The sequence below is a fragment of the Mustela erminea genome, chromosome 6 (assembly GCF_009829155.1).
Source record: "Mustela erminea isolate mMusErm1 chromosome 6, mMusErm1.Pri, whole genome shotgun sequence".
Taxonomy (NCBI): domain Eukaryota; kingdom Metazoa; phylum Chordata; class Mammalia; order Carnivora; family Mustelidae; genus Mustela; species Mustela erminea.
Genome location: NC_045619.1, coordinates 15065228 through 15079267, shown reverse-complemented (window position 1 = coordinate 15079267; position 14040 = coordinate 15065228). Strand labels below are relative to the sequence as shown.

At 35.5% G+C, this 14040-nt stretch overlaps 1 protein-coding gene across 1 annotated transcript in view; it reads right to left on the bottom strand.

The window, feature by feature from the left end:
- Window positions 1-14040, bottom strand: part of CRY1 (cryptochrome circadian regulator 1) — an 83181-nt gene that overhangs the window by 17315 nt on the left and 51826 nt on the right. Inside the window, exons 2-3 of the mRNA XM_032346488.1 lie at window positions 11965-12073; window positions 27-169 (exon numbers count right to left, since the gene is read on the bottom strand). Coding sequence (XP_032202379.1) covers window positions 27-169; window positions 11965-12073 — 252 coding nt within the window. The remainder of the gene's footprint in view (window positions 1-26; window positions 170-11964; window positions 12074-14040) is intronic.

The following is a 14040-nucleotide window of genomic DNA, read 5'->3' as shown; positions in this document are numbered from 1 at the left end:
ATAAAAATAAAAGAAAAAAAACTTACTTGTCCAGGTCATATAATGTATGTGAAATTCGTACAATCACTTCCACTCCAGCTTCAGTAGCCAGTTTCTTAATAGCTGCATCTCGTTCCTTTCCAAAAGGCTCAGAATCATACTCAATTGAAAGTTTAGTAATGTTCCATTCCTAAAATACAAAAAAGGAACAAAAATGTACATAAATTTTCATAATTATTTTTCCACTATAACAATACATTCTGGGAAAAAGTGAAAAGCTTAAACCCTACATATAAAATGAATGTACATAAATCAAACTTCAAATATGCAGGAAGAAACTACACAATTTATTTATTTTTTTTTTTAAGATTTTATTTACTTGACAGAGAGAGATCACAAGTAGGCAGAGAGGCAGGCATGGGGGCAGGGGTTGGGGGGGAAACAGGGTCCCCACCCAGCAGAGAGCCTGATTCAGGGCTTGATCCCAGGACCCTGGAACCCTGACCTGAGCCGAAGACAAAGGCTTTAACCCACTGAGCCACGCAGGTGCCCTGAAACTACACAATTTATAAATTCAGAATTATGTAACTAAGAAATGTATACTCAGTAGATTTTAGGCATTGCACTAGTCAGCAAACAATCTAACTAGTCATATGCTTAAAACCAGCTTCCTAAATTTGTTTGCATAGCACTTTACTTTTCAAATAATTTACACTTACAAATGTTCTCATTTGGTCCTCAAAATAACCCCCAGTTTGGCACTTTGGCTGATACCTCCATTTGGCAGAGAAGGTTATTTTAAAAATTTAGGGACTTGGGCGCCTGGTGGCTCAGTCAGTTAAGCATTTGCCTTCGGCTCAAGTCATGATCCCAGGGTCCTGGGATAGAGTCCTGCATCAGGTTCCCTGCTCAGTGGGGAGTCTGCTTCTTCCTCTCCCTCTGTTGCTCACTCTCTGTATTTCTGTCAAATAAATAACTAAAATCTTAAAAAAAAAAAAAAAAGTTTAGGAACCTGCCCAAGTTCACAAAGAACCAGAATACCTGGAGGATATTTATGTCTGCTGAATTTATATCTGCTGATTCTAAGAATTGGTCTTTCACAAACTTTTTTTTTTTTTTAAGATTTTTATTTGAGAGAAAGAAAGAGAGAGCATGAGTCGGTAGGGAGCACAGGGAGAAGAAGACTCCCCAGTGAGCAGGGAACCTGATACAATGGAGGGCTCAATTCCAGGACCCTGAGATCGTGACCTGAGCTGAAGGCAGATGCTTAACTGAGCCACCCACAAGATCTTTCACAAACCTCTGATAGTTAATATGGTATATGTTGCTTTGTGGAGGTACTCTGTTTTATAATGTTTTTATTTCAGATTACCAAAAAATGTTAGCTGTGGAGAAATAGAGATAGTAATAATGTCAGATATTTATTGAGTTTCAGGTGCTATATCGATAAGTTCTGTATACATCTCCTTATAGTGATTTTCAATGTAGAGACTATGACTTCAGGGAACTGTGATTTCCTAAGGGGGTAGTAACTTTTTTTAATCTAAAATCTAATCTGATGTATCTTACAAGAAAAAAAAAATAAACTGTAAGTCTACTATTATTTAATTCACTATATGGTAACACACTAATTCTCCAAACCTGTACAGTTTAGACAAAGGCTGTTCCCAAAAGTTGGTTAAAAAAAATACTACTATAAACCTTGCAGTGTATATCCTTATCTTTATGCATACATCTTAAACTTTTTTGGGCATTTGATCTATTTTTCCTAGAAACAGTTCCTTAAAAAACAACAGATAAGCATATTTAAAATTTCAAAAGACACTGTCAAATTTTCCACCAGATATATTGTACTAATTCATACTCTCATCAGTAGTATACCAAAGTGCTTGCTCCCCATATACTTACCAGTAGTATGTTAAAGGTTTTTTAAAAACCAGTAACACATACATATGGTATACACAGAAAAACAGTACTCATTTTAAAAAATTTCCTTTCTTGAACATCTTGAAGAATGCATACCAAACTGTCAATAGCTGTTACCTTTAAATTTAGGAGCTCAAATTATTTTTTGGTAATTATTTTTTATTTTACACACTGTTGCATTGTTCACATTTGTTAGTATGATCGTGCACTGTTTTTGAAATTTAGAAATAAAATAAGACTAGGAAAGCATTATATTTGTTTTATAGTGAAGCAGTATAGAGTAGTAGTTAAAAAATAAAGGATCTAAAGTAAGACCTCCTGAGTTCAAAGACTGGCTCAACTATTTTCATAAATGGCTAAACTCTTCATGTCTGCTTCTTCATCTATAAAATGAGTAGAATGTGAGTAATGTGCTTAGAGAGCACCTAGCACATAATAAACACTATGTGTTTTTTATAGTAAAATGAAAAAAAAAAAGAAATTATGTTACAGGGCTGAAAGATTAAATAAGATAATGCCTGTAAATTCTTAAGGACATAGAACACAGTTAAATTCAATGAATGACAGCTATTATTACTAGCTATTTGTATTTTCTTTTTCTGTGAGTTGCAGGCTATGTTTGCTTGGTTTTCTATCACACTAAATTCTTCTCTTATGGACTTGTAAGAGCTCCTTATGTTTTAATGATAGCAACCTTTCTCTGCCATATATGTTAAAACTTTTTTTCCTAAATAGTAGTTTGCAATTCCGATTTTTTAATAAATAATTTTTTAGTTTTTAGAGTTTAAGATAGAGTTTAAGTCAGTAACATTTTTGAAAAAGAAGGAAACATAAGTCAGACACCTAAAGATCAAGATACAGACCACATTACTAGTAAAGATAACTGCAGAAAAATTTCAGGGTTATGGGCAGGTAAGCCTGCTAATATTTTACCCCTAAATTAAACAGATTTACCTACCCAAGATAAGCAGCCCATCTCCTGCAGTATGGATTTATTGCATAGGAGAAGAGAACAGGATGTGTGCTCTCAGCAAGTGAGAAGAAAAGGTATAATCTGAGCTATACTCATACAATCTGAGCTACACTCACCTAGCTCCTTCTACTGCATTCCCCCGTGAAATCTTTCACTTCTTCCCTGGGGATAAATTAGTGAATATCTCTCTACAAGTAACTACAATCTCTCAAACATTAATTAAATTCATTTATACATCAAATATTATAATCTTCATTACAGGCCAGATATAATGCTAGGTCCCTCTCTCCTAGAGCTTACTGAAGAAAACTAGCAACACAGAGGTAAATTTAAAAAGTAAATACACGGGGTGCCTGGGTGGCTCAGTCATTAAGCATCTGACTTCAGCTTGCGTCATGATCCCAGGGTCCTGGGATTGAGCCCCAAGTCAGGTCCCCTGCTCAGCAGGAAGTCTGCTTTCCCTCTCCCACTCTCACTGCTTGCGTACCTGCTCTCATTATCTCTCTTTTTCTGTCAAATAAATAAAATCTTTTAATAAATAAAGAAATAAAAAGTAAATATAAAATAACCATCAGAAAAAAACAGAATGCTATGATAGAGAACATGGGAATTCTGGTAAGCTGATAAGCTAATTATCTACTCTTTTTTTTTCCCAATTACGCTGGAAAGACTTTCAGTTAGTGATTAAAGTTTATATCCTTGCTTTTCTCCTGATTTTAGGTGGAAAGCAGTCACTATTTTGCCATTAAGAATGACATTAGTGGGGCGCCTGGGTGGCTCAGTGGGTTAAAGCCTCTGCCTTCGGCTCCAGTCATGATCCTGGGGTCCTGGGATCGAGCCCCATGTCAGGCTTTCTGCTCCGCGGGAAGCCTGCTTCCTCCTCTCTCTCTCTCTCTCTGCCTGCCTCTCTGCCTACTTGTGATTTCTCTCTGTCAAATAAATAAAATCTTAAAAAAAAAAAGAATGACATTAGCTATGTTTTAAATTAACAATTTTTATCAAATTAACATTTACCAGTTTTCTATTGCTAGTTTGGTTAAAGTTTTTTAAATCATAAATTGATGTTGAATTATGAATAATGCTCTTTCTTCATCTACTGAGATAACTGTAATAGCTTTTCCTATATTCTGTTAACAGGAAGGTTCACCTTAGTTGATTTTTATAATGTTGAACCAACTTGGTATTCCTGGGCTAAACTAAATATTGCTAATTTCAATTTGTTAATATATTGTTAAGCGTATCTGAGGCTGCTTCTGGGGGGACATGTGGCTATTCTTTTTTCCTTAAAATTTCTTCAGCAGTTTTGCTAGTAGAGTATGGTATTAGAGTTAAGTTGGCCTTATAAAATAAGTGTTTTGGGGAAGTGTTCCCAACATTTTCCTATGTTTTCTGAAAAGTGTTATAAAACTGGTATGATTTCTCTCTCAAATATGTGATAGAATTCACAACCAAAGCCTTCTTGGGCCTGGAGTTTTATTTATGGGAAGGTTTTCAATCATAAATTCAGTTTCTTTAAGAATAGGGCTATTCACATTTTTCTTTTCTTCTGAGAATTTTATAACTTGTACTTTTTTTTTTTTAAGATTTTTTTTTATTTATTAATTTGACAGAGAGAAATCACAAGTAGACGGAGAGGCAGCCAGAGAGAGAGAGAGATAGGGAAGCAGGCTCCCTGCTGAGCAGAGAGCCCGATGCGGGACTCGATCCCAGGACCCTGAGATCATGACCTGAGCCGAAGGCAGCGGCTTAACCCACTGAGCCACCCAGGCGCCCCTATAACTTGTACTTAAGAAAATTTTCATTTTAGTTGAATAATTTATTAGCATGATATTTATAACATCCTTTATTATGCTTTTAAAAATTTGGAGACTCTCTAGTAATATCCTGCTTTTTATTCTGGATAAAAGTGATTTTTTCCCTTTTTACCCTGGCAGGAGAACCCATGCATTGAGGTGTGAATCAATATTGCTAGCAGTTTATCAAATCTTTTCGAAGACCCAGCTTTTGGCTTTGCTGACTGAATCAATCAGGGTTCAGTCAGGAAACAGAAACCGCATCAGCAATCTGAACAGGTAAAATCTAATGTAAAGAATTATTAGCAAGTAAAGCTGATCAATGATAAGAAGGAATAAAAGAGGAGTTAAGGCTACACTATCCAGTATGGTAGTCACTAGCCACAGAAGTGGTTTCTGAGCACTTGAAATGTAGCTAGTTGGAATAAAGATGTGCTGTAAGAATAAAATATACACTGGATTTCAAAGACTTCATATTAAAAAGAGGTTAAAATAGCTTAAAATTTTAATAATTTTATATTGAAAGGAATATATTTTTATATACTGCATTAAATAAAAATATATATTTTTAAAAATAAAATATATTATTAAAATTAACTTCATCTGTTTCTTTTTACTTTTTTCAGTAAAAAATTTAGAATTACATATGTGGCTTCTGTTGTCTAAGGTGTCCAAAATTAGCAACTGCAGAATGCTGCTACCACCACTAAACGGAGGGAAAATAAGAAAACAATGAAATTAAGAACTTAGAAGAAAAGAATCCTCTACTGAGATTCACACCTCAATGCATGGGTTCTCCTGCCAGGGTAACACAAAACCTTCCCTGTAGAGAAGGAACTTGCCAAAGGGCAAGGCCAGACGTGGTTCATAGGAACAGCACCCCAGGTGGCTAAGAAACTTCCTGCAGGTAGGTAAACTGGAGCTGGTCTGTGGAAGTGGCCTATCAAGGGACAGAGAAATTTGCCAGAGGGTGTGGTTAGGCTGGGGCTTGTCCAAAAGAGAGGCTTAGGTCTCCCACAAGCTCAATTCCCAGCTAATGTGCCAAGAAAAAAGCAAAAAGCACAAGGCTACCAAGATGTAAAGCCCATTCTTTCCTACTATGACTTTGCAGAGAACCACCGCGAACATCTCTCAACAAAACCTAGTATCAAGCCAGCTGACAAAGGAGAAATGTCGACAGCATCCAGCTTCACTCTCACAAAGCAGAACTAAGAAGGGTGGATTAGAGCTGAGACAATAAACTGATTATCACAATTCATTTTCTCTATTGTTTGTCTGCTTTGTTTCGTTGATTTCTATTCCTGTTTATTTTTTTTTCTGCTGCTTACTTATAGGTTTGACTTGTTCTACTTTTTAAAAAGTTCTAACAAAGTACTGAAAGCTATTAATTTTCCTCTAAGCACTGTTGTAGCTGAATCCCATAAATTTTTTTTTAATGGCAAGTTGAATATTAGTATTTTAAAGAAATTACCCTAATATTAATACTATTTTTAACAGAAGTATGTTGTGAATCCCATAAATTTTTGTATAGTTTCCACTACCAGTTATAAATACTTGTAATTCTCTTGCTATTCATTTTAATTCTATTGAAGTTAAAGGAAATATTCTGTAAGATGTCCGAAACTTGAAAAAATTTTTTTAAAGATTTATTTATTTATTTGACAGAGAGATATAGAGAGAGAGCCCAAGTAAGCAGAGCAGCAGGCAGAGGGAGAGGGAGAAGCAAGCTCTCCACCAACCAGGGAGCCTGATGTGGGGCTCGACCCCAGGACCCTGGGATCATGACTTGAGCTGAAGGCAGCTGCTTAACCAACTGAACCTTCCAGGTGCCTCTGAAATTTATTGATAACTTATGTGGCTGAACATATGGTCTATCTTGGTGAATATTTCATATGTGTTAAAAAAAATGTGTATGAAAAAGTGCTCTGCATCACTTGGCATCAGGGAAATACAAATCAAAACCACAAGGAGATAACACCTTACACAAGTCAGAATGGCTAAAATTAACAAGTCAGGAAATGACAGATCCTGACAAGGATGCGGAGAAAGGGGAACCCTCCTACACTCTTGGTGGGAACGCAAGCTGGTGCAGCCACTCTGGAAAACAGCATGGAGGTTCCTCAAAAAGTTGAAAATAGAGCTACCCTATGACCCAGAAATTGCACTACTGGGTATTTATCCTGAAGATACAAATGTAGTGATCCAAATGTTTATTGCTGCACATGCACCCGAATGTTTATAGCAGCAATGTCCACAATAGCCAAACTATGGAAAGAACCTAGATGTTCATCAACAGATGAATGGATAAAGAAGATGTGAGATATATGAGATATATGTGTGTGTGTATACACACACACACACACACGGAATACTACGCAGCCATCAAAAGAAATGAAATCTTGCCATTTGCGATGACATGGATGGAACTAGAGGATATTATGCTTAGCAAAATAAGTACATCAGAGAAAGACAAATATCATATGATCTCCCTGATATGAGGAAGTGGAGATGCAACATGGGGGTTTGGGGGATAGGAAAAGAATAAATGAAACAAGATGGGATCGGGAGGGAGACAAACCATAAGAGACTCTTAATATCACAAAACAAACTGAGAGCTGCCGGCAGAGGGGGTGGTAAGGAGAGGGTGGGGGGTTTATGGACATTGGGGATGGTATGTGCAATGGTGAGTGCTGTGAAGTGTGTAAACCTGGCAATTCACAGACCTGTACCCCTGGGGCTAATAATACGTTATACATTAATAAAAAAAAAATGTGTAGTTTGGGGGTGTAGTGTTCTGCAAATATTGGTATATCCAAATTGGTTGATAGCAATTCATATCACCTGCATCTTTATTAATTTTTGTATATTCTATCAATAACAGTTTATCAGTTTGAGATTCACATATTTTTATGCTGTTAGTTGGCACATATACATTTATAATATTTATATTTTCTTGTAAGATTACTCTTAATCTCTGGTAATTCTGTCTTGAATTCTACTTCCTTATGCTTACTCTTTCCACAGTATATCTTTTTCAGTCTTTTTTATTTCAAACTGTTTATTAATTTTTTTTTATTTGAGTAGAGTTTGCAATCAGTTGACAGCTTGGCCAGACCTAGAGGATCTGAGAGAATCTCTCTCCCACATCTCAGATCTTGGTACAGGCTACTGAGTGGTCTTCTATCTCTACATGGTTTCTCCATTCCCTTCATGACACAAGAAGCATTCCAAAAGGGCAAAGGCAGAAGCTTCAAAGTTGCTTGAACCTTAGGATTGGGACTCAATGACTTTCTTGTCAGTTGGTCAAAATGAGTTATATGGCCAACCCAGATTTAAACTCAACTTTTTGATGGAACAAGGTGCAAAATGTTGTGAATTCACATATCACACCCCAGATACTTGCATGGCTCAGTCCTTCACAGGTTTGCTCATATGTCATCTTAGAAGTAAAGCCTTCCATGAGTCCATATAAAGTTATTACCCTTACCTCCCCTTGGAATTTAATTTATTTTAGCACCTACCACCGCATGATGCTGCATATTTACTTGTTTATTATCTGCCTCCTTCCCACTATCATATAAGCTCTGCCAAGGTAGGAAAGTCTTCTATTTGGTTCACTAGTATAACTCCACCACCTTGAACTCTGCCTTGTACATGGTCGTCACTCAATCAATCAATATCTGTTGAACAAATTCTCTTATTCAAACTAACATGTGCTATAAAATTTTAAGGCAAGAATCCAAAATAACTAAAAAAGCATAATACAAATTTTATGCATGTAAAATATTGGTGGCTTTAGAGAACATTTTGTTACACTTCAGGGAGTCCATCCATAAAGACTTTAGTCCTTGTTTCTTGGATATAATGAGAAAGTTTTAATGTTTAAACTCTTCATAAAAAGGTTCTGCTGGGCCTAGAATGTACATGGTCTTGGTAGCTTACCATATGTGGAAGCTGCAAGATTTAACTGCATAATAATAATAATTTATGTAAGATTCATATGATTAATAGTGTATCCAAGTTTTGCATACATTAGTGTCTGCTAAGTTTATCATTTCTTTAGAACATAAAAAGAAGTTTAAAAAAAAAGTCTTATATTAAGCTCAGAATTTAACTGGGAAAAATTCTAAGCAGAAAACACATCAGGGCGCCTGGGTGGCTCAGGTGGTTAAGCCGCTGTCTTCGGCTCAGGTCATGATCCCGGGGTCGTGGGATCGAATCCCGCATTGGGCTCCTTGCTCAGTGGAGAGCCTGCTTCTCTCTCTGACTCTGCCTGCCTCTCTGCCTGCTTGTGCGCTCTTTCTCTCTCTCTCTGATAAATAAATAAATAAAATCTTTAAAAATAAAACAAAACACATCAGAAGAAACAACAGTTTATCAGACATATATATAAATATGTGCTTACAAAAAAAGTAAAAATGCTCTGACCCCATCTCTAAATCTACTCAATATAAATAGAATAAGGAAGTCCTATGGAGAGGAGAAGATATATACTAGACTATCAGTACTGGAACCACTCTCACCAATCAACGAAAGCACTGTTATCAGGTTTAAAACAGTTTCACCTCCCAAGTGGGAAACAGGATTACCCACGTATTAAAAATTCTATTTTCTGTACTACAATAAGAAAACCAGAGACATTAATGTAAATCAGGCAGCCGGTTACCGACAAAAGAATCTTTTCCCTTAGAGGAAAAGGGGCGTGAGGCTGAAGGGGTGGGGAGGAGACCTGCTTTTTATTGTATATCCTTTTAGGCTTTTTTTTAAAACACATGCAGATAGCACCTCTTGACAAAAAGTAAAAATAAAAACACCAACGTAATAAAAAAAAGGAATTAATTCCCTCCGTGGCTCTAGACATAGTATAGAATCTGAAAGGAAGTTTTCATAAGTGGTATTTTACACAGTACGTAGCCCAAGGAAAAATCAGAATAAAATGGTAAGCACTTGATATGCTTTATGTGTTACATGCATCTGTATTTTATGGCCCATGTGGAAATCACTGCTTCTCTGCCTAACTGACAAAGACTGGGACAGCACCTAAATGCAGAAGGTAGTTTAATCCAATAATGTTAATTTAGGTAAAAGAAAGCTCGAAACAAAGAACATAAAAGATTTGCTGACTTAAAACAATTTTTTTTTAAAACAAGTAATTACAAGTTTTGCGATTGTATTTTTTTGTCGTAATTCCATTACAGTTAACATACCTGTTACATTAGTTTCAGGAGTACAATATAGTGATTCAACAATTCTAAACATCACCAGTGCTCATCACAAGGGCACTCCTTAATCCCCATCACTTATTTCACCCATGCCCTTACCCCAGCCCTCCTCTGGTAACCATAAGTTTGTTCTCTATTTTTAAGAGTCTGTTTTTGATCCCTCTCTTTCTCTTTTTTCCTTTGCTCACTCATTTTGTTTCTTAAATTCCACATATGAATGACATCATTTGGTGTTTGTCTCTCTTTCACTTGCTTTGCTTATTAGCATTATACTCACCAGCTCCATCCATGTTGTTGGAAATGGCAAAATTTCATTCTTTTTTTATGACTGAATAATATTCCACTGTATACAGACACCACAACCTCTTCATCCATTCATCTATCAATGGACACTTAGGCTCTTCCATACTTCGGCTATTGTAAAAAATGCTGCTATATATGTAGGGGTGCATATATGCCTTTGAATTAGTGCTTTATATTTTTTGTGTAAATACCCAGTAGTGCAATTAATGGATTATAGGATAGTTCTAGTTTTACTTTTGAGGAATTTCCATATAGTTTACTATAGCTGGCTGCACCAGTTTGCATTCCCACCAACAGTGTAAGAGGGTTCCTTTTTCTCCATATTCTTAAAACACTTGTTGTTTAAGTTTTGTTATTTTAAAGCAACTAAAGTTCTCTTAGGCTTTATTTTACTTATACCACATAGATTCAGAGATACACACACTTTTACACTCATGAGTTACTGCTAAACTATTACACCATTGTTTCTAATGTGCTTTCTACTCAGAATTCCTACATGCACCTAAAGTTAAATTCTGACTCTAAGTAGACATAGTAGTAAAACATACTTTAATAAAGTAAATCTTCACTAGCCAAAACTGTTGCATTAGTGAAATCCTGAACATTAATACCAGTGAAAAAGATTAGCTAGTGCTATTTGACTCCAAGCACTGGGAACATTTTCATTCAAGGAGAGGAACTATTCTCTTCTGCATTAGAAATAGGAACATTACTATAAAAAAATATTTGATGAATCAAATAGCTGCAAAAAAAAAAAAAAAAAGCAGATATACATTAGGAATTCTAACAGTAGGAAAGAGAAAGAGATGGATAAAAAAGACAAAACCAGGAATCAGCTTCTGGTCTGAGCACTTCCATGTGCTAGCTATATGACCTTAGTCAACTCTTTTAACCTCTCCAGGACTAATTTTTTCAATTGGGAAAAAAAAAGGGAGACATAAGATTAGGAGATTTAAGATTCTACCAAGTTTTAAAAAAACCCCACAAAACTCCAGTTTTGTATTATTAGTAGCTTGTTGTTCATTATAGCCTTTGGACCCAAAAAGTCCTCTTCTAAGAATTATCCCCCAAATGTGCTGGCACATGTGAGCAAGATATTTGTATTTGGACAGGGATGTTCACTGACAGCATTATCTGTATTAGCAAAGGCCTGTGGAAAATGACCAAATGTTCAGTAGAAAGCTTGTTAACAAAATCATAGCATACCCACACAATGGAATACTACGAAGCCATTTAAAAGACTGAGGGAGCAGTAGGAAACCACCTCTAAAATACATGGCCATGCGACTAAAGCATGACACAGATGGTGTAGAATATAGTGCACTTACCTTTATTATTAAAAGGGGGGATGGTAACATACACAAAAATGCAAATTTATATATATAGATGGATCTACAGGTATTATATATATATATATACGTTATATATAATGTGTTAAATACATACATATTGATACATGCACATATATATTCTTACTAATGCAAAAAATATTTGTAATGCATATACAAGAAACAGGTAGTAATTGTTGCTTCTGGAGGGGGGGAACTAGCAATTTAAGGCAGAAGAAAGATTTAAGTTTTCATTGCAAACTACTTTTTTTGCAGTCTTGATTCTACCATATAGAACTTTTATTAAATTAAAAAAAGAAATTTTTATTTAAAAATACTTGCATTTCACATACTTTAAATTACCTCAAATACCTTACTCAGCAAATATGTGTCTTCTCTGAAAAAAGATTATTATTTTAAGCAAAGATTTTTCAGATTACCTTAAAAAGTCTGGGAAACACATCTGCTGGCTGTCCACGAATGACAAACAAACGAGAGTTTAATTTTCGTAGATTGGCATCAAGGTCTTCAAGACACTGAAGCAAAAATCTACAGAGAAAAATATTAAAATTTTTAAACATGTATATTTAGAAGATACAAAGTATTACAAAATCATGTCATTCTAAAAATTGACATGCCAGCCCCATAATTTTATTGCCTCTTATTATCTTATTTCTAACTGGTCTGTAAATTACTCTTTCCAGAAATCATACTTACCATTTTTTAATAACAAACAAGTTTGTCAGTATTTTAATGAAATTCCTAAATTAAATCACTAACTTCCATTAATTAATAGTAAATGAATGGTAGCAATATTTAATTTGTAAGCATCAAAATTATATAAATTAAATGAACTGATTTCACTGATGAAATGAACTCAAGTTCAAACAGAAAAACCTCCTTGAAAAATCTAGAACACTTTTCTAATAAAAAAATGGAAATATCCTATTTAATCACTCTGAGCAAGTGAATAATTTAAGAATTTGAGTACTAAAGGATACTATAATCATCTATGAGAGAGAAAACATGCCTATTTTCAAGTTTCTTATCTAATTAAGGAAACTGATAATAAATAGACATGAAAGTATGTGGCATAACTCTGAGTGCAGAGAATGTCAGGTTAATTAAAAAAGAAAAATTTCATGAGACAGGTGGACTTTTCTCAATGAAATAAGTACTAAGAAGGCTTACCCATGATAGTTATGTTGGGAAATTCTGAGGCAGTACCAGAAGACTGCTCACTGTGCATCTTTTATTGTGAAGAAATGGAGCAGTCTCCAAGAGCATTTCTAAAAGAGAGGTCATCCCTAGAAAATCCAACCTCACTGTCTGCCTCATGCTAATTTCTCTAACATTTCATCTAGATTCCCTTCCCTTCAGCTGGACAGATTTTTTCCTCTTTACTGTGCTTCTTTTATGTATCTGATCTTAAGGTTAAATATTTGTCTGCCTTTTCCACAAGTCATATGTTCTCTGAGAATAGTGATTGTGTTTCCTTGTGAGGAGTCAGAAATGCACTGTCCAATATGGTAGCCACTGTGCACATATAGCCAAAATTAACAATTCAGTTTCTCAGTCACACTTGCTGTATTTCAAGGCCTCTCAACAGTCACATGTGTGCCTATTAGTTACCATACTGGACAGCATAGGTGAACATCTCTACTGCTGCAGAAAGTTCTACCAGACATCATTATTCTAGGAGGCTATTCAGTTCAGAACATTTCCTTATTCTGATCCCATAAATTCATCAAGAAAGTTTTGTTAATTTTTATAGTTGCAGTTATTACTGACATCAGTACACCTAGTCAAGTTTGATATTCTTTCCATTTAGGAGTCATCATCTCTATGGGTGTGGGGACTCAGGAGGACTCCCATTATATCACCTTTATTTATTTATTTTTTTAAAGATTCTATTTCTTTATTTGCCAGAGAGACAGCGAGTGAAAGCACAAGTAGGGGCGGAGCAGCAGGCAAAGGGAGAAACAGGCAGTGAGCAAGGAGCCCAACGCAGAACTCAATCCCAAGACCCTGGGATCATGACCTGAACCAAAGACAAGACACTTAACCGAAGGAACCACCCAGGCATCTCCCATTGTATCACCTTTAGGAAGGTGCACAATTGTCTTTAAACAAATAGGAAAACAAACCTTTCTATTTTCACATTTATATTTCACCTCATCACTATTCTGCTTGGGTTTCAAGCCACCACCCTAACACTGACCCCTACCCCAACCTATCGCTACAAACATGCAAATACTTTGGGCTGGGGGGGGGGGCGCAGGGGGATTGTTGATGTTGTTATACCAATACAAAAGTACTTGAATTTTACAAAATTATCCATAACTATGAATAATTTATCATATTGATGGTGATAAATGTTTATTAGGAAACATCTAGTTTTACGTATTTGCTTGGCAAGAGTTTTTAGACACTGTAGTAGATAAAAAATTAAGAGGTTAAATGAACTAGCAACTCCAAGTTTTCTTAAATTTAAACAGCTGGGGGAAATTGGAAAG